Raw genomic sequence first — 18,781 nt, forward strand, 5'->3', positions numbered from 1 at the left:
TGATACATAATGTGTAGTCTGTCAAAATGTGGGAGTGTGGTCTGACCATCCATTAATTTGATTATGTCTATTTAATTTTTATTGACCATTCTATTTTAGCTATAAATTAAAATAACTTGATTAAAGTTCTTCCTTCTCCTGGTCATCATCATGTTCCTCTCACTTGCTCTATCAATTTTGATGCTAAAGGCACTAATAATACCCCAGTCTTCAGGACAGTGTTTGGCTCCTTCTTGTATCAGTAGCTATGATGATTTGAAAAATGCTCTTCGTGACAACGACACGACCAACATTAGGAAGCTTCTTGACACCTTCTATCCACCCAATGAAGCTACAATTCATTCTGTGAGGGTCACGTACTGTATCAGTGAGAATAAGACGGGCTGTAGCTCTATGTCTGACACCTACACTTATCAATGGGCGACAAACTCTTTCCTCCTCATAGTAGAACCAGACCTACTCAATGCATTGACCCTTAATCTCTTTGAGCTAATCTCTGATGATTTGAGTCTTGTGATTGGGTTACCATTCTGCTCCAATGACACTCAAACAGCTCGTCAGCTCCTGGACACTTTGACAACATGGGTAAGCTAATGGCTCTAAAGTGTCAACAAGATGTTGTTGTTCACAACATAAACCAGATGTTGGTGATAGCAGGGATATACGTAGTCTATTATATCCCTGGTAATAGTAAACGAGATTTTGTTGACACCTTGAGATGTAGTGTATATCTAGAGCAGATGAAAATACAATAAAATGTTATGTCTTTCCCATATTGAGCTGAGCAATGTTTATTTAGTTATGGGTCATTGACAATGTATTCTTTATTTCATAAAAATAATCATAATCTTTTTTCTAGTTACGATCTTATGCTAACAGTGATACTGAGGATGATCAAGGATATGCGGTATTTTATGATCCAGAGGCTCGAGATTTTGTGTACAATTCACACGAGAACATTCGTCGCTTGCGCTTGTCTATAGCCTCATGGCTAATACTCATGATCATCAGTATTATGATGTTCCTGACGTGTAGACTATGCTCAAAGAAGATAGCCAAAAGAATTAACAGAACAGTAGATAAATTCGTTGACTCAGTAGCAGTCATTGCCTCATTTGGACAAACCCTGAGAGATAGATTAAAAGAAAACAAGTCAAAAAATGATGAGAAAGGGATTGAGAAGGAAATGGAGAAAAATGAAGAATCGTTAAAAGAGATGAAATCTGAAGTCAAGGCTAAGAGTGCTTACTTGACAAGAGTTGCTACTGTACAAAATAATTTAAGTTATTTCGTTGTACTGCTTGTTATCCTTGTATGGGATATTGTGGGATATGTCAAAGCAAACAGATCAAGTGCTTACAATTGGTATCTGTTCTTTCCATTGCCAGTCATGATCCCCGTGTTCTTTATTGCCAGTCTTTTAATATCAATGTTGATGACTGTCGTCAAGTGTCTGAAAAAGTCCTGCAAATTCTCATTCCAAGAAGCCATTTCAATTACCCTTCTCACAACTTTGAGTGTCTTTGTTCTTTTTCATGGTTTTTGGTTCCTTCTTACATTTGGGGCATTTCCCGATCGTATCGTATCGAAAGCTCTTTTTCTCATTCCTCTATATTTCCCTATCAAATTGTTCCTTCAGTATCTTTCTATTTACGTAGAGAAATTTGAGAAGTTTATCGCCAATCTTGAGAAAGATTTAATCGAGAAAAAAGAAAAGTCAACCAATAAGCAGTCAGTGCTTTCGTTTGAGGAAGAAGAAGCGAATAATGGGACGGGACAGAGTCAAGCAGAAACTGAGACACCAAAATGCAAAGAACTGATCCAGTTCCTTTTCTTAAAAATGAAATACGCCTGGAAGGTATGGTATGAAGAGCCTGGCCCATCATCAAGGAATTTCTTGAATGAGTACGTTTTTACAGAAGAAAACGGATCCAATGTCTTCTTCACAGTGTTCTTTGCTATCTTCTGGATACCATTACTGATAGCTCTCTACTATGCATCTGACTACCTCCTCATTGTCACTGATATTCGTAACGACCCAATCAAGCTCCTAATATTTGTCATAGCAACGTCCGTCCTTGTATCTCGTCTTGCTAAGATATGGAAACCATTTGACGACGAGGAAAGTAAAGAAGATCCTAAGAAGACCAAAAACGAGACATCTCGTAAAACTGAGAGAAAGTCGAGAAAGAGTTCGAGTAAATCTCCAGCAAGAAAGAGGCCGCCACCACCTCCTCCAGTGAGTGGACAGTTAGCTGCAGTCTCAGGTGGAGATCCTGCCACTGAAGAAGGAGACCAGAAAATATATGAATCCTTGAGTCTCGATAGTGTGAGCATCACTGAGGGAGAGTATACGCTAGCTGAAGCATCAAATGAGGATTATTCAGTGGCCACTGCTCCTGAGCCTGCTGGCAATGATTACTCTGTAGCTAGCTTTGCTCCCAATGACAGCGATTAAAGATAGTAATATTGTAGACCTTTATTAATGACCATACTGTACTGTGTGTATGAGCTCACTGCATAAAATAATCAATGTCATTTCCATGAATTATTTGTAATGAATTTTTACAGTCTATGATTACAATAATAATTATTACAATGCATAAAAAACACGACACCAATTATTGAGTATTATTGTAGTAGTATGAATCACGAGAGAGTTATGATGTTACTACAGAGAGACAATACAGTATACATACACACACACACACAAACAACTAGCCAACAATATCCTCGTTATCATCGTCATCACCTGTGCTCTGGATACTTTGTTCAGGGGAACAGACAGTAAGCTAAATAAATGAAGAATAAAATGAAAAACAAAACAAAGACATTGACACCTGATGAACTTGAAGATCATCCTCAAATGCAAAACTATCTCCGCAGTGACACTTGAAGTCGCCATTTTGAGTCGGAATTTCAGACACAAGGTACGTCAATTGCTACAAAACAAATGTAAGTGATACATGCAAATACATGTACATGTACCTGTGATGTAATAGGTTTGGTCCAGTCTATCTTAGACACATCAACAGTATGAAAAGCTTCCAGATGCATTTCAAACTCTAACTGGGTCACTTCCTAATGAATAAGTACAATAGCTAATTTAAAGTGCTTTTTAGCTGTACTAACCTCATAGCATTCCGGACAGGTAACTTGTTTGCGACCACACTGATTCTCATGAGCATCCATTTGATCTAATGGATACGACTAAGAGAAAGATACATGTACATGTACATGAAGAGAATTAAGTGCAATATACTGTCCTTACCAGTTGGCACCATTTAAATTGACATTTGACACTTCTCTTAATGCACTGCGTCAACTGATGATGATGCAGAGCTAACTGCGTTAGCTCTTGACCACATTCACACGTGAGGGGCTCATGAGCTATGGAGTGATGCTTCTTCTCTGCTGATTTAGGAAAACACTGCCTAGAAAATAATAAGAGCAACAGTAACAGAATTTAAATGCCAAGTAATAGTAATTATTAGTACTATAATAATAACAATAATAATAATCTAGTAATACTAATGCTTTTACCTCATGTCTAATTCATAGTTATAAACATCATAATTCCATCATACTAATAGTACAAGTGTACATGTACACGCTGCACTTACTTGCATATTGGGCATTTAAAAGTGCTTTGTGCACAGTGTCTCTCATGCATCAGTAATCTTAGCTGAGGCATGACACTGTCACAATATGAGCACTGTTCGTATCCAGGAGGAATAGAAACTGGCTCATCCTCTTTACTGTCCTCTCCTCTCTCTCCCTCTCCTTCTCCCAGTGAGCTGTTACCAGCGGCTGATCTTAGTACATGACCTACTGGACTTGCTGTTTATAGTGATTGTTATTATTATTTTTATTATTGTGGGCTTGGCTTACCAGCTGCTTGAATCGAATGCCCGTCAGTGGTTTCGTTTGAATGGAAACAAATTGTAAATGAAGTGTCTTCAAAAAGGCTTACAACACCAGCAAAAATTGGCTGCAATCAAATAACACATTGGATTAGTATGACCCTTAAAAATGTGTCCCATTAACAGGGCTTCCCACAGGATTTTTGTATAATGCTCAGTTTCTTGTCTTAGATAAATAGACCCTGTACTATAGTACAGTGACTTTGGCCAAATTTTGCTAAAAATAAAAAGTAGAAAATTCTCCATTGTTATAATGCTTTCTGATACATGTACATGTTTTTATGTTGTGCAGAAAGTTTCAGCTGATTCTGATCAAAATTGAATTTTTAATGAATTTTTAAAATTGCTCCAAAATCAAATAAAAGTCCCTGTACTACAGTACAGGGATTTTTGCCAAATTTTGCCAGAAATGAAAACTAGAGAATTCCTAATTTTCATAATCTTTTCTGATACATAATACATGTTTTTATGTTGTGTAGAAAGTCTGAGCTGATTCCTACACATGTATCAAAATTGGATTTTTAATGAATTTTTAAAGTTGCCAACTTATAAAGCATGCTGTTTAGCTCACTGAGCATGCTTTGTTGGAAACCCCACCCATTAACCAAAAAATTAATCAGTGCATGCAAGAATTATAATGCTCACTTTATCTCTTTTGTATTCTTTATCGTCTTCATTCAGTGTGATAACAGAATCACCAGCATCTTGAGAGCACCACATGTACCTAAAGGTAAAAAAATCATGTGATAGTTGCCATGTTTTTGAATGCTTATATATGTACATTGCAAAATCAAAAATAGAGCTCAAAATTGGTTAAAAACTTGATAAACACATGTACATGTACAATAATATGAGCCAAATTTAATTTAATATTGCAGTACATGACTACATGTACATATGTAGCTACCGAGATTGTGATGGAACTGAGCAGTTTTGACACAAGAAGAGGTCAGGATCCCCAGTATCTTTCTTCACTTCAACTGTCAAACAAGATGGCTGCAATTTAGGAGGGAGAGAGAGCTAGAAAGAAAAAGAAGAGATATAAACGTACACATACATGTTACATGTACCAGTACAAAGTGCCTGTACTGTCCAGCAATGAGAGTGCAATGAACTGGCTCATCCAACATGATGTTCTCAGCCTGTCCTTCCTCTACTGAATGCTATTGAAATAGAGGGAAATGGAATATATATTAAGAGTATTACTAAACATACAAATCTGTTGTAATCAGCAGGCTCTACGAAGTCTGTTTTAACATCAGCATCAACTATTGATATACCTAGAGTGTAATGATGGGAAAAAATTTAATATAGTTTACTCTATCAAGTGAGTACTGTAGTATGCTTCATTGATTGTATGATAACTACATTACTAATTATTTAACCTTTGGCCGGTTTGCATCTTAATATCTTGAAAGTGTGTTTATTCAGCTCATAAGTTATGGTAACTTTAGTTCCTTCAGTTAGGGTCTATACAAATTATAAGTATTTGGTAATTCTTTACCACAAACGGGCTACAACATGCTGTACCTGAAAATTCCTAAGTTGAAACTCGAGTATCGCTACCCTTTTATCATAAGGCACTGCCTATCAATGAGGATTGTAGTACATGCATCATAAAACAAATAAATGCAACACATACAAGCCATGCAGAAGAGACCGGCTGTAGTTGTACAAACGTTCCTTTGGGAAGATCAACATAACCAAAGTCAACCTCATGATCTGTACAGCGAATGTCATGTGACTATCATGTGACTGTACTGTACCTTCTCCAACAGATAAGTGATCAAACATCCACTGAGGAAGGAATGCTGTGTTTGGGGTAGGGTTACTGAACTCAAGGACTCCAGCATGGACCATCTTATTCTGAGCTTTATTCTCCAAGCAGAATGCCTGTAATAAAGAAAGCACACATCACTTGTACAGTACATGTTCATTGTTCATACAAGACACACCATTGGGTAGGACAATTCTTTTTGTTCACAGGCCATTAGGATGTCAGGAGAGAGTATCATTTTGTCACCAGAGTCAATATCAGAGCGACTAATCATGCTAGCAGGATATACTAGTATCTTAGATGGGATCTCAACTTGTTCTTCATCACTCTGTAGAAATAATGGGAAAAGAAAGGAACAGTGTACATGTGTTTACATAAAGGGCATGCATTTTAAACATAATTCCCAGCTTACATCTTCCAATCCTGATCCATATTGTGTAGGATGATCCTATGGTAGCATAATTCAGTGTACATGTACATGCATTAATTTACTGCTTGCATACCTCAGAATTCTGTTCACATTCTAGTTCCTCTGGAGAGACAGAGCTATAAATGTTAGGTACTCCTTTCTTCCTCTTGACCACAACATCTTCTATACCTCCCTCCTCCTCCTCCACCTCCACCTCCTCCTGCCCACTGATATCATCAGGTGATTCATCATTTACTCCAACCCTCGGCTCATTCTCATGTCTAGAGTCATGCGATGTAACAATACTGACGTCATCGCTGGAACCACTTCCTTGGGTTTTGGGTGAAGTTTTTTTGTCGGAGAACGTGGTTCCTGGAGTTGAGATGCTGCGTGCAAACGGAGGCTGTCCTTCAGTTGAGAGTTTATTAAAATCTTTAGTAGGAGTAGATGCATCCTCTAACGATTGTTGTAGCCTGTCATGCTGAAACTTGCAGAATGGAAGACGTGGACAAAAACCACTTTGAGAATAATAGGGACATAGCTAAGAGAGAGAGAGAGAGAGAGAGGGAGAGTGCAAGTTAATTTAATTATAATTTTTAAAATGGTCAGACCTTTTTAATTTCATTTCCATCGGCTAACAGTTCTTTAGTAGGAACGCTAACGAGACGACTCAATGCTACAATAAAAAAGTATTTAAAATGATAAACACGCATGTAAAAGGAGACAATCCCTGGTAATTGTACATGTTACATTGTAATAATAAATGATTCTAATTTCCTTCTTGTGAAGTGATTAAGTCACATAAAACAACTAACAGATATACATGTAAACTGGTATAACAAAACAATAATAATAATAATAGTGATAATAATAATAATAATGAAAATAATAATAATAATAATAATAGTGATAATAATAATAATAATGATGATAATAATAATAATAATAATAATAATAGTACATGTACATGTATTTAATATAAATATAATTATTATACATTTATTATGCATTATTATGGCACCTTGTTTTCTGCTGGTAAATGTAACTTGCTCACTCGGCAGTGCCTTCTCAAGAACATTTAGGGTTTTATTAAGATCATGAAAATTAGTGAATTCTTCCTAAAAATGGTAATTTATTGCTTATTTTTGGCTCATTATAAAAACAATAAAATTGAAAGAGAAATATACAAAATAGAGAGCAAAGGTGCAACAACATTGAGATTACTGACGCGAAGATGTCACTTACTTTTCTTTTCCTCAATACAAACTCAATCGATGGTATTACTCTTATAAATGAAATAATCTCGCCCACTTCTTCAATTGAAAATGAAATATTGTATGATTTACCAGTTGAGCTGCACAAAATAAATACAAGAATGACATCAACATAACATGTACATATACATAGATGTGAATTACATGTACATGTATACAGTAGCAAGATTCTTACAAGGTAGAGACAAAAAAGAAAGCTTTCTGTGTGAGGAATAGTCTCCCCTCGTATGAATGATTGGACACTTTTCTTGCACAGAAAAACTCTAAAAAAGAGAGAGAGTGTGAGACAGCTTAGTGGGCTATACAGGCTCCTATCAGTATCTCTGCTCCTATAAAGCAGGGACACAAAGCTAACCATTTACAAGACTCCCGGAATTTTCCAACAGAGGGTCATCAGGAAAACTGTCCCTCAAAAATTGTAACTCCATGAAAGCAGAGAAGATGACAAGATTCTTAAATTTTGGAGTCACTGTGGCCACGCCTACACTCTGACACACCCCCAATTTTAATTGTAGGAGCGGTGACCCCACCCATTACTAGGTGTGACACGTGGAATCAAAATGGTAAGTTTGGCGCTTTTTAGAGCCAAAGAGATACTTTTTGAGCTTTTATTTAATTTTGAAAGACCATATTTACCTTTTAAATAGTGTGATATTATTTATTTGTTTGATTTTGTTTTATAACCACAGGCCAATTACCCTCCTCCCCCTGGCCATCCTCCTCCTGGTATGTTTGGAGGTGGTGGGTTTCCTCCTGGCCACCCTCCAGGAAACAGGCCGCCATTTAATACAGGACTCTTGCCACCTCCCCCTCCCACACAATTTATGGTATGATTAATTAGTGTGTGTGGGCGGGCATTAGTTTTTAATACGAATATAATTTGGGGAAAGGGAGATGGAATTAAAACAACTTAATAGATTATATTTTTTTATTTTATTTTTACTATTAGCCGCCTCCTGGTGGTCAGATGCCTGGCGGTCAGATGCATGGTGGTCAGATGCCGTTTCCCGGTCAAATGCCCGGGCTACCTCCTGGCATGCCTCCTCCAGGAATGCCCCCTCCTGCTCAAGTACCCAGTCAACCGGGTATCCCCCCGCCCACACAGATGGGATTTGGGGGTCAGATCCCTCCTCATCAGTTGCCACCTGGCATGCAGCCTCCTCATAATATTGGACCAGCCTCGGTTCCTACTGGAATGATGCCGCAACAAGTTAGAGATGATGAAAAATAATTCATTTTTTCTATTTTCTCTACCCTTTCTCCTTTTTAGATACAGCTCCAGCAAGATCCTGCCGGTATGATGGCCTCAACAAGTATGCCCAGTTTAGTCTCTCAGCAATACTTGCAACAGCAACCTGTCATGCCGGTACTACAACAGGTAAAACCAGTTAACGCATGCTTACAGGTACATGTACATGTACAATAGCCATACACATGTACAAAAAAGTTGATTAATTTTAGTTTTATTTCTACTATGCATGTACAGTTTGAATAGTGTTATAATTACACTATTGCTTTGTTTCTATAGCCAGCAGTTTTGGAAGTCCCAGTGCCTCAGATGTCTAAGTCTGTCAGCCCTGTTCCCCGGGATACCTTAGCATCCTCAAAGTCTTCATCTCCACCATCAATAAAACCACCTGAAGTCAAGAAAAAGAAGAAGAAGAAGAAGGTACATTGTATGATACATTATGATACGCATGAGTAAACTTTTTGTGTGTGAAGAATTGACATAAGATTTATGTAGAAGTTTTGTCTGCATAAATTATAAATAAATAAATTGAAATATTATTTGATTGTATGATCATTGATTAGGAGAAGAAGTTATCTGGTCCCTGGTCAATGCACAATGCGCCTGATGGGAGAACTTATTATTATAATTCTGAAACTAAGCAGTCCAGCTGGCAGAAACCAGATGAACTAAAGACCAAAGCAGAGGTAAAGTAATTAATGTAGCTAGATACATGTACATGTATTATAATTATTTATTGTTATTAATGCTATTTTTAGTCTCTTTTATCAAAATGTTTGTGGAAAGAGTATAAAAACGATTCTGGAAAGATCTATTATTACAATTCCGAGACAAAAGAATCAACTTGGACACTGCCTAAAGAATTGGAGCAATTGAGAGGTAATGAAGAAATAAGACATACAGTACTTGATGATTATTTGCTCGTGTGATTCTTGTACTCTTATCTTATACAATGTAGCTGAAGCTAGCAAGCTTGAAGAAGAGTAAGAGAGAGAGTGGCAGAGAGACCAAAGTAAAAATATATATATATTTTAAATTAGAGAGAGCTCTGGTGAGAGTGTGACAGACAGTAGCGATGATGAAGAGAAACCTGAAGAAGCAGAAAAAGTGTAAGTCCATTTACTCTCATTCATAGTGAACCGTATAAGATCGTTCTCTTTACAGGCAAGAAGACTCCCAACCAGTTTATGCAAACCACGAAGAAGCTAAACAAGCTTTCAAGGACCTCCTGAAAGAGAAGGTTATACTCACATAATGAGTGAATGCTTTATAAAGCACTCTCTCTTTCCTTCTCTCTCTCTCTCTAAAGAATATCCCCTCTACCTCCACTTGGGACCAAGCCATGAAGCAGATCATTGAAGACCCACGCTACAAGTAAACTTTATTGTACTTGAAATATTTAATTAATTGTGTGGGTGGGTGTTGAAGTCTGTCTTTAATATTTACAGGGCCATCAAGAAGATGAATGAAAAGAAGCAAGTTTTCAACATGTACAAGACCCAGAAGGCAAAAGAGGAGAAGGTATGACCCAACGAGCCTTTACTTCCTTAGCAACACAAGTGACTGCGTTTATTTATTTTAGGAGGAGCAGAGACAGGTCGCTAAAAAGAATCGTGAAGAGCTTCGTAAGGTCCTTGAGGAACACGAAGAGATTCACTCTCAGACTCGTTGGAGGAGAGTCAGTGATATATTTGAGGACCACCCGTTGTGGAAAGCAATGACACACGATGATCGAAAAGTCAGGGTTTTTAAAAATGTAGGTTATGATATTTTATTACTGCATTAGAATGTGTTTGAGGATGTCATCTTTGCCCTCGGTGAGAGAGAGAAGGAGAGGGAGAGACAGCAGAGAGAGAGGAACTGTCAAGTTTTACTAAAGATATTTGATGCCATGGACTTTATGACTTACAAGACAACATGGGCACAGGTAGGAGGAACATAGCATCAAGAGAATAACTGAGGATAGGGGGAGATAAATTGAGTTGTATTTCTTCTTTACAGGCTTACAAGGCACTACAGGACCATCCTATATACACCAGTGATGATGAATTACAGGGTATAATAACATTATTATTATTATTATTGTTGTTGTTGTTGTTGTTGTTGTTCTTACTGTATAGTAATGGACAAAGAGCATATATTGGACACTTTTGAGAATCACATACGAAAGCTTGAGAAGGTAAGGAAAAGTAGTTCCTTGCTTCATTTGTTATGAAGTGCAAAAGTTGTAAATTTTGGCTGCTCAAAATTTTTGTGCTTGCAATCCTTGCATGGTTGTCATCACCTCAAGCTTGACCTGATTTTTAGTAGCTTTAAAAATTAATAAAAAATCTAATTTTGATCGTAATCAGCTCAAACTTGCTACACAACATAAAAACATGTATATGTATCAGAAAAAAAATATAAAAATGGAGAATTCTCTCCTAGTCATTTTTGGTGAAATTTGGCCAAAGACCCTGTACTATAGTACAGGGTGTTTGGCTTGATTTTTGAGTAACTTTAAAAATTCATTAAAAAATTAATTTTGGTCGTAATCAGCTCAAACTTGCTACACAACCTAAAAACATGTATATGTATCAGAAAAAATTATAAAAATGGAGAATTCTCTCCTAGTCAATTTTGGCGAAATTTGGCCAAAGACCCTGTACTATAGTACAGGGTGTTTGGCCCGATTTTTGAGTAACTTTAAAAATTCATAAAAAATCTAATTTTGGTCGGAATCAGCTCAAACTTGCTACACAACATAAGAACATGTATATGTATCAGAAAAAATTATAAAAATGGAGAATTCTCTCGGAGCAATTTTTGACGAAATACCTTATGGTCTTTGGCCCAATTAATGCCCATGCATCCTTTATCCAGGAAGAAGCTGAAAATAAGAAGAAGGAGAAAGACCGTGAAAAGAGACTACAGAGGAAGAGACGTGAAGCATTTCAGTTATTACTGGAGGAGCTACACGAGTCAGAGAGACTGACCAGCACCTCTTATTGGAAGACTCTCTATCCGGCCTTCTCTCAGGATCAGCGCTACACTGATATGATCGGACAACCAGGTAATAATGAACACATTTCACATGGAAACCTCCATTTGAATTTTTAGGCTCCACTCCTCTTGATTTATTCAAGTTTTACGTTGAAGACCTTCGACTACGTTTCCACGAAGAAAAGAAAATAATCAAAGAGATATTGAAGGATAGAAACTTTTCCGTTGAGCTAAGTACCAGTATTGAGGTAAAACCATTTATTATTATTATCATTATTATTATTATTGTGTTGTAATTTAGGAATTCAAGACTGTTATATTTTCCGATGAGAGGTCTAATGGAGTGGATAAAGGGAATTTGACAACAGCTTTTGATATCGTAAGTAATATTTTACCCAATGATGTTATTGTATTTGCTTTTTGCACTTCTAGTATATAGAAAAAGCAGAGGCTAGAGAGAAAGAAAGATTAAAAGCAGAAGAAAAGAAGGTGACCTGCTCTTCATTCCTTTATCATCATCATGTGTGTGTGTTTTTAGCAAAAGAAGCGTGAAAGTGCTTTCAAACAAATGCTGAAGGAGGCTGACCCTCCAATAGAATCTACTGACAATTGGGAAGATGTAAGTGCATTTGTTGAACAGAGTGATGGCTGTACACTCGGTTGTAGGTAAGGAGTAGGTTTATGGGCCAGCCTGGCTTTGAACAGATACCGGAAGAATCTGCGAGACTAAGTGTCTTTAAAGAATTCCTCAAGACAGTAAAGGTTCATTAATAATAATAATAATGATAATAATAATAAATGGATTGTTATAATTATTCTGTTCTATTCTCCAGGAGCTAGGGGAGCGTGATGACACAGATGAGGAGAAAGAAGCAATGGCTGCCAAAGAGCCCAAGGAGAAGAAAAGCAAAAGTGTCAAAGAAAAAGAGAAAAAGACCAGCCATCGCTCTCACAAGAAGACAAAGAAAAGGAAGAGATCAAAATCAGTAAGAGCTTATGGGGAGAGAGAGGGAGATTGAGTTATCTTCCACTAGGTTAGCTCTGGTTCTGATGATGACGATAGAGGCCATTACCACAGCAGGCGTCGCTCCCCTAGTTACTCAATGTCCGAAGGTGAGGAAAGAGATTCAAGGAAATCTAAAAAACATAAAAAGGTTCGATGTACATTGTTAATGTACTTATCTGTTTTCTCTGATTTCCTCTCCTTTCTTTTGAGCAGAAGTCAAAAAAGAAACGTCACCATAGTGTAAGTGTATTATACTCAGATGAGTGGTTGATGGGATGTTCTTTGTCTTTTCTTTTCTCTTCTTTCTCTCAGTCCTCAGAGTCTGAGGGTGAGATTCGTAGCTCTGGTCCTAGCAGCTCAAAGAAAGCTAAGAGAAGTAAACATGATGACCATGATCATCAGAAGAAACAAAAGGTAACTACATGTACATGTGATAGTAGAGCAAGAGTTACAGGTGGAGCAGGCTATTATGAAATATTCTCTAAAAGTCTTTTGAGCAATGAGCACTTGTCTTTGTGTTAGGTTGACACCTCTTCCAAATCTCAGCCTCTTCCAGCTGCATATTCATCAGCAAGTGAAGGAGAAATCCAAGATTAGATGCACAAACAATGTCCATTCTTCCTCTGTATAATTACGCATGCATTTATTTTCTCATTATTAAAATCAACAATAGGCTCATAGCACCACGACACTTAATATGCTCATTGACCACGTTATGTGATTTGTGCTTCCAAGCCAACTACTAAAATGGAACACTTCCTTTTTATAATAATTTTTAAAAATAAGAACTAGTTGTGTGAATCATTTATAAGCTAGGACTAGCAGATCAGTCGAGATATTGGATTGATGACAATGGAGATAATATTGAAATGAGGATCTGTACTGATGAACCAGCCAGAAATGAGAATGTCATGATTGGAAATTATGCTATTTTTGTCAAGTGAGAAGAGATGTAGTCCTCATTCAGAAAACAAATGTAGAGCTTGAGACATAGTTGTATATACATGCATATGCTGTATGCTTTAGCATATATATATTAGGGATAATAAAATTTAAAGGTTTGCCTATGTTTCTTAAGACTTGACTATAACTTAATCATCATAATAATAATAATAATAATAATCACAATTCATTTGAAACAGTTAATCATTATCTAAGTCGTGTTCCTCTAATGCACTTCTAAGAACAATGATCAGGAACACGCTTTCTACAATAACATAAATAATAACAACAAACAACACCTAATAATTACCTTGGTGCAGCTTTTATGATGTCATCTACTCTAAGTATCATTTCTGCAGCCTCAGCAGCTGAGAGGAGAACCTGTCTCTTGACAAGGAAGGACTCCGTGATGCCCAGAGTATCCATATCTCCGACGGTACCTTTTGCCATATCTAGGAAGAAATTTGAGTCAACTATAATTGCTAGGATAAGCTAACCTAGTCCCTTGTTGGTCTTTTCTTCAGCATGAAGAGCTTTTAGTTGTGAAATGAGCTCAGAGCTGTCATAGCCAGCATTATCGGCAATTATTGTTGGAAGCTGGATATGATCATCAAAATCAATGCCAGTAAAATACAAAAGTGCAAGATGTTACAGCTCACTTGACGTAAAGCTTTAGCAAATGATTCCATGGCCATGGACTCTTTCCCAGGAGTAGTTGCAGCCAGTCTCTGGACCGCATTAGCCATTAACATTTCTGAACAACCTAAAACGAAAAATAAATTGTATGCCTTACCTTGTCCCTCTTACCTCCTCCATAGACAACTTTAGTCTCTTTAACCATACGAGAGAGAACACAGAGAGCATCATGAAGGGAGCGTTCGGCTTCATCAAGAATCTGCTGAGTAGCACCACGAATGACTATAGTGCAGGCTTCACCTAAAGCTACACCAGAGAACCTAATTAACTGGAAAGGAGTTACATAAATCAGAGACTGCCTGCCTTACCTTGTCTTCTCCAATCATCACTTCTTCAATAAGTTTGCATTTTCCTAGCTTTACCTTTTCAGGATCGCCAAATGTTGATACAATTTCACCACCTACACACAACAAGCGATGAGCTCATTTGTTGCAATGTGACTTACCTAAAACAAGGGCAAGTCTTTCTATTCCTTCAAAGTCAGCATGTTCAATAGCCATAACATTAGCATCAGCAAACAACTGCTCTGGATAATTATAGATGAGTTGCCTTAAGAGAGAAACGAAAAGTAATTGATACACAATCACCAGTGCCAACAACTACCTGTTAATGAATACATTGATTTTGTGTTTCAGGATCATGTTCACTTTGTCTTTCATTTTCTCCTACGAAGAATATGTCATAATACACAAACTGGTCTAAGGGTGACTCACCTTTTCTGCTACCTCAAGTTCGGCAATCTTCTGTGTAGAGTCCACTCTTACTTTGGATCCAAAAACCTAATCAATACACAAACGCATAATCCAGTATTCTTAAACTGTGTAAAAAGTTAAGCAAAAAATGACCACAAGAAAATTTTAAAGTTTCTTGTGGTTGCTTACTTTAATCTTGTCAGTGTCCATTGCAGTGTTAGCAATAAGTATACTGGCATTATCTATCCTCTTAGGCTGATTGACTCCAACCTTTTTCTCCAATAGAAAACCTAAAGACATTAACACACGATAAACATGACACTCTTGACCACTTTGCTATGCATTAGTCTAAACATAATTATGAGTAGAGAGAGACCTTCTTCAAGATAAGAGTCAGCCAGTCTTGATCCAAGTTTCTTTATAATTTGTATTGCCTCCAAATTACCTGAGCCCTAGATAATGTACACATTAAAGAATAAAATACCACACTCATTTCCTTACCTTTAATCGCAAGACAGCGTCAACTGCTAAACGGGCAAAATGGTCCCTGTGATGCACCAGTATCTTTGAACTGAGTGTCGTACGAGCAATATTCATAAGATCTTCACGAAACTTTTCATCATCGGCGCTACATAAAACAAAGTTAAGAGTCCACCAGTTCCATGTCCACCCACCTGTTATCTCTCGCAGCTTCAGTGAGTGCTTTTCGAGCTTCATCTGCAGCTTTTCTCCACCCACTAATTATAGTCTGTGGATGTATTTTTGAAGCAATGAGTATTTCAGCTTCCTAGTACAGAAGAAAAGTGAAACTATGCTTAAGTACATGCAGATAGCAATCATAGGAATAAACAGTTAAGGGAGTTTACCTTTAGCAATTCACAAGCCAATACAGTTACACTAGTAGTACCATCTCCTACTTCATCGTCTTGCACTAATGAGATATCTATTTTAATTTACAGAAAATCTAAAATTCAATTTAAGTGAGTCTTACCAACAAGTACTTTAGCGGCTGGATTGTCTACTCCTATTGATTTTAAAATGGTAGCACCATCGTTGGTGACTTGAACGCCTTCGTTATGAGGACCAGAAGAGACTAGAATTTTATCCTATTTTGTGTATAAGTAGTTAATATGTATCGGAATTATTATTACCATTCCTTTTGGACCCAATGTGCTCTTTATGAGTTCACCAATGGCAATAGCACCAACGAAGGATGACTAGGAAAATTAATTCAATTAAAATGGATAAATTCTTGAAAAAATAGCTTACTAATCTGGCTGTCTCCCCTTTCTCTTCTTCTGCATCTCTCTTAAGGATCTGAATTGGTTGAAGTGCTGTCTGAAAGAGAAATACAAAAGTTATAATCTAAAATGTAAGTCTGTCTACCATTTTTTAACTGCACGTGGAATCACTGGAATGGATCATGGATCGAGACCTCGCCCCTAAAGGTGGAGCATAGTCGGTCGGGTTTACTTTTTGAATCACTAAAATGGAGGCTAAAAGCATCGACTATTATCATAACCTTACTCTAGAGCTGTTATTTGAGAATGGCACTAAGTTAAAGCCGGACTACTTGTATGGTGAAGCAAGAGAAACAAAGCTCGCAAGCGTCAATGGCCTTGCAGAGACTGCAACTGCAGCATACGTTATTATTTTGAAGGCCAATGGTGATAATTGGTTCCTCCTGTATGAAGGAGATGAAGTGACAGAAGAGACTCTCCATAGTCTTGATGATGACCTCTCCGAGCTCCTAAACATAGATATAAAGATAACAGTGGACCTCCTCAATGTCTTCCTTCAGCCTGAGCCTGATGAGAGATTGGTTGAAAGAATGATGCTAGAGATCAGTAAAGTGTGGTATCTAAACTTCCTGAGGAATGGTCATGAAATGACAGATGGCAGTGAAGATTACGAAAGTGATGATAAATACGATTTTGTACCAGTAGTTATTACTAAGCAAGTTGAAAATAAGTTTTGGGAGGAAGCATTTTGTGGCCCGTTTCATAGTGAAAATGTTCCATTTCCTTCTGCTGAGCAAGCTGAAGGCATTGCTGCCAAGTTATTGAAGATTGATAATTCATATTCAGCTAGTATATCAATCATAGAAGCTGTTGAACAGGGAACTTATAGATCTATGTCCTTTGCCTTGCAGCTGTTATTGTTTGGTATCAATCCGAACCAATGTAAGCCGTCTAATGGTGATACTGCTCTCCATATAGCAGTTAGGAAAGACAATGAAGTAATGGTGAAGCTACTACTTGCCTTTAAAGCTGATCTAAATATCAAAAACAAAACAGGGAAAACTCCAACAGATTTAGCTGCAGATAAAGAAAAAATTTCCCATTTAGATCTTACAGAAGTTGCTGAATGGCAAGATAAAATGAAAGAACATTTTGCTTCTTATCCAAACCTTCCAGAGAGAACTCGGACTGGTACTTACCTTATGAGCCTGGATGGTGGTGGAATTTGTGGGTTCAATAGCATCACATTTCTCATTGCTTTGGAGGATCGCATGAAGGAACTATCACCTAAATGCCACCCTATTCATCATTATTTCGATTACATAGCTGGTACTAGTTTTGGTGCCATTGCTGCCCTTACCCTCCTCTATACAAACCACTCACTCAGAATCGGGCGATGTCTAGTCTATCAAATTTTGAAAGAAGTCATTGCTTTAAATCATATTGATAATGATAAACGCAAGAATTCAATGGAAAGGAACCTTCAGAGCATATTTAAGGGAAAAGCGATGTCTTCTTTGAAGGGCCCACCACATGCTATAGTCACTACTACCAAGCATCCTGATGGAATGCTTTGCTTGATGACAAGCTATGGAAGTAACAGTGAAGTTGAATCAAATCATGTTTGGAAGGCAGCTCACATGTCATCTGCTGCTCCCTTGATTTTTCCTCCTGTGGATGGCAAATATTATGATGGTGGATTAATGGCTAATGATCCGACCAATGCTGCTTTGGGAGAGATTAGTGAAATTGAGCAGAATTGTGAGTTTGGTTGTGTATTGTCTATTGGGACGGGATCTTTTAAAGATCCAAATATCGTGGACAACTTGGAATATTTCTGTTGGAATTTTCCTTTTGAGCAAATCCTCAAGCCAATTAAAATGGGTAAAGCATACATGATTATAAGTAATTACGCCAGGGCTAAAGAGTTGTCAAATGAAGAATCTGCAAAGTCCCTATGTGAAACTAAAGGCTGGGAGTATCACCGCTGGTCTCCTCCTCTTTCCAGGAATATAGGTCCTGCTTGTAAGGAGCTCAATGTCATTATTGACATGATGTACCACACAGAGATGCACATTCTTCAGAATCCAGAGACTATTGACAATATTGCTAAATGCATACTTGCAAGAAAAACAAGACCTAATTAGTACAACAGCAACAACAACAACAACTGCACATATAACAACAACAACTGCACACACAACATAGTTTTTTTATAATCTTCTATCTATTTATACTTATAACTTGTTTACGCCTCTGGGAGTGCACTGCATAGCGACCACTTTATTCATGGCTTCCACAGGATTCAAAGTAGACCGGCTCAACCATTACCATAACCTTGCTCCAGAGCTGCTATTCGAGAATGGCACCAAATCAAAGGTGTATCAGAATGGTGAAGCGAGGGTAATAAAACTTGAAAGCATAGATAACCTTGTAAGACACCACCAGTACGTTATTATTTTGAAGGCCAGGGGTGATAATTGGTTCCTCTTGTATGAAGGAGATAAAGAGACAGAAGAGACTTTCCATAACTTGGATACAGGTCTCTCCGAGCTCCTAAACATAGATATAGAGATAACAGTAGATCTCC

The 18,781-nt window shown here is 37.4% G+C and overlaps 5 protein-coding genes across 6 annotated transcripts; 3 read left to right on the top strand and 2 right to left on the bottom strand.

Moving 5' to 3' along the window:
• The first annotated feature begins 6 nt into the window (after positions 1-6).
• On the top strand, positions 7-2,573 carry LOC109581323 (uncharacterized). The gene is made up of 2 exons (XM_019995362.1): positions 7-585; positions 860-2,573. The coding sequence occupies exons 1-2, from the start codon at positions 151-153 to the stop codon at positions 2,456-2,458; spliced, it is 2,034 nt and encodes a 677-aa protein (XP_019850921.1). The 5' UTR covers positions 7-150; the 3' UTR covers positions 2,459-2,573.
• Positions 2,539-7,868, bottom strand: LOC100636770 (uncharacterized). 2 transcript variants are annotated; one of them, XM_019995356.1, is made up of 23 exons: positions 7,739-7,868; positions 7,559-7,646; positions 7,355-7,463; positions 7,131-7,227; positions 6,721-6,785; positions 6,204-6,650; positions 6,116-6,148; positions 5,879-6,028; positions 5,690-5,816; positions 5,566-5,645; positions 5,454-5,510; positions 5,309-5,393; positions 5,139-5,203; positions 4,994-5,086; positions 4,831-4,943; positions 4,569-4,647; positions 3,892-3,991; positions 3,624-3,840; positions 3,272-3,434; positions 3,133-3,210; positions 2,989-3,081; positions 2,841-2,942; positions 2,539-2,792 (listed from the first exon to the last, which is right to left on the bottom strand). In XM_019995356.1, the coding sequence occupies exons 1-23, from the start codon at positions 7,809-7,811 to the stop codon at positions 2,718-2,720; spliced, it is 2,589 nt and encodes an 862-aa protein (XP_019850915.1). In that variant the 5' UTR covers positions 7,812-7,868; the 3' UTR covers positions 2,539-2,717. The 2 variants fall into 2 exon arrangements, with proteins under 2 accessions (XP_019850915.1, XP_019850911.1); XM_019995352.1 differs by having other exon boundaries at positions 6,113-6,148.
• Positions 7,869-7,915: 47 nt separating this feature from the next.
• LOC100636896 (pre-mRNA-processing factor 40 homolog B-like) lies at positions 7,916-13,402 on the top strand. Its single transcript, XM_011404534.2, has 27 exons — positions 7,916-7,946; positions 8,073-8,210; positions 8,333-8,593; positions 8,654-8,761; positions 8,912-9,052; positions 9,196-9,318; positions 9,391-9,511; positions 9,591-9,615; positions 9,673-9,741; positions 9,797-9,872; positions 9,942-10,006; positions 10,081-10,153; positions 10,215-10,370; positions 10,419-10,559; positions 10,634-10,688; positions 10,753-10,811; positions 11,495-11,684; positions 11,732-11,862; positions 11,916-11,993; positions 12,047-12,103; positions 12,153-12,233; positions 12,281-12,376; positions 12,448-12,600; positions 12,649-12,768; positions 12,834-12,860; positions 12,933-13,034; positions 13,143-13,402. The coding sequence occupies exons 1-27, from the start codon at positions 7,944-7,946 to the stop codon at positions 13,215-13,217; spliced, it is 2,724 nt and encodes a 907-aa protein (XP_011402836.2). The 5' UTR covers positions 7,916-7,943; the 3' UTR covers positions 13,218-13,402.
• Positions 13,403-13,671: 269 nt separating this feature from the next.
• LOC100637490 (T-complex protein 1 subunit beta-like) lies at positions 13,672-16,373 on the bottom strand. Its single transcript, XM_019995387.1, has 18 exons — positions 16,337-16,373; positions 16,220-16,288; positions 16,102-16,167; positions 15,942-16,056; positions 15,817-15,893; positions 15,625-15,737; positions 15,452-15,578; positions 15,327-15,402; positions 15,140-15,240; positions 14,972-15,037; positions 14,862-14,923; positions 14,704-14,807; positions 14,567-14,658; positions 14,370-14,526; positions 14,222-14,325; positions 14,060-14,159; positions 13,873-14,014; positions 13,672-13,827 (listed from the first exon to the last, which is right to left on the bottom strand). Exons 1-18 carry the CDS (start codon positions 16,337-16,339, stop codon positions 13,800-13,802), a joined length of 1,602 nt encoding a protein of 533 aa, XP_019850946.1. The 5' UTR covers positions 16,340-16,373; the 3' UTR covers positions 13,672-13,799.
• Positions 16,374-16,406: 33 nt separating this feature from the next.
• Positions 16,407-18,431, top strand: LOC109581332 (85/88 kDa calcium-independent phospholipase A2-like). The gene has a single exon (XM_019995381.1). It carries the CDS (start codon positions 16,440-16,442, stop codon positions 18,336-18,338), a length of 1,899 nt encoding a protein of 632 aa, XP_019850940.1. The 5' UTR covers positions 16,407-16,439; the 3' UTR covers positions 18,339-18,431.
• Positions 18,432-18,781: the final 350 nt, after the last annotated feature.

The sequence above is a fragment of the Amphimedon queenslandica genome, unplaced genomic scaffold (assembly GCF_000090795.2).
Source record: "Amphimedon queenslandica unplaced genomic scaffold, v1.1 AMPQUscaffold_13520, whole genome shotgun sequence".
NCBI lineage: Eukaryota > Metazoa > Porifera > Demospongiae > Haplosclerida > Niphatidae > Amphimedon > Amphimedon queenslandica.

Bases quoted from the DNA above. Each gene is read 5' to 3' on its own strand.
- LOC100636770 (XM_019995352.1), bottom strand. From the start codon at position 7,811: ATGGAGTTACAATTTTTGAGGGACAGTTTTCCTGATGACCCTCTGTTG. The intron at 6,651-6,720 runs GTCTGACCATTT...TCTCTCTCTTAG, and splicing joins ATGGAAATGAAATTAAAAAG to CTATGTCCCTATTATTCTCA. The intron at 6,149-6,203 runs GTATGCAAGCAG...ATGCTACCATAG, and splicing joins AATGTGAACAGAATTCTGAG to GATCATCCTACACAATATGG.
- LOC100636896 (XM_011404534.2), top strand. The intron at 12,104-12,152 runs GTGACCTGCTCT...GTGTGTTTTTAG, and splicing joins TAAAAGCAGAAGAAAAGAAG to CAAAAGAAGCGTGAAAGTGC. The intron at 13,035-13,142 runs GTAACTACATGT...TCTTTGTGTTAG, and splicing joins ATCATCAGAAGAAACAAAAG to GTTGACACCTCTTCCAAATC.
- LOC109581323 (XM_019995362.1), top strand. From the start codon at position 151: ATGTTCCTCTCACTTGCTCTATCAATTTTGATGCTAAAGGCACTAATA. The intron at 586-859 runs GTAAGCTAATGG...TCTTTTTTCTAG, and splicing joins TGGACACTTTGACAACATGG to TTACGATCTTATGCTAACAG.
- LOC109581332 (XM_019995381.1), top strand. From the start codon at position 16,440: ATGGAGGCTAAAAGCATCGACTATTATCATAACCTTACTCTAGAGCTG.
- LOC100637490 (XM_019995387.1), bottom strand. The intron at 16,168-16,219 runs GTAAGCTATTTT...TAATTTTCCTAG, and splicing joins AAGGGGAGACAGCCAGATTA to TCATCCTTCGTTGGTGCTAT. The intron at 14,808-14,861 runs GTAGTTGTTGGC...TTCTCTCTTAAG, and splicing joins ATCAATGTATTCATTAACAG to GCAACTCATCTATAATTATC.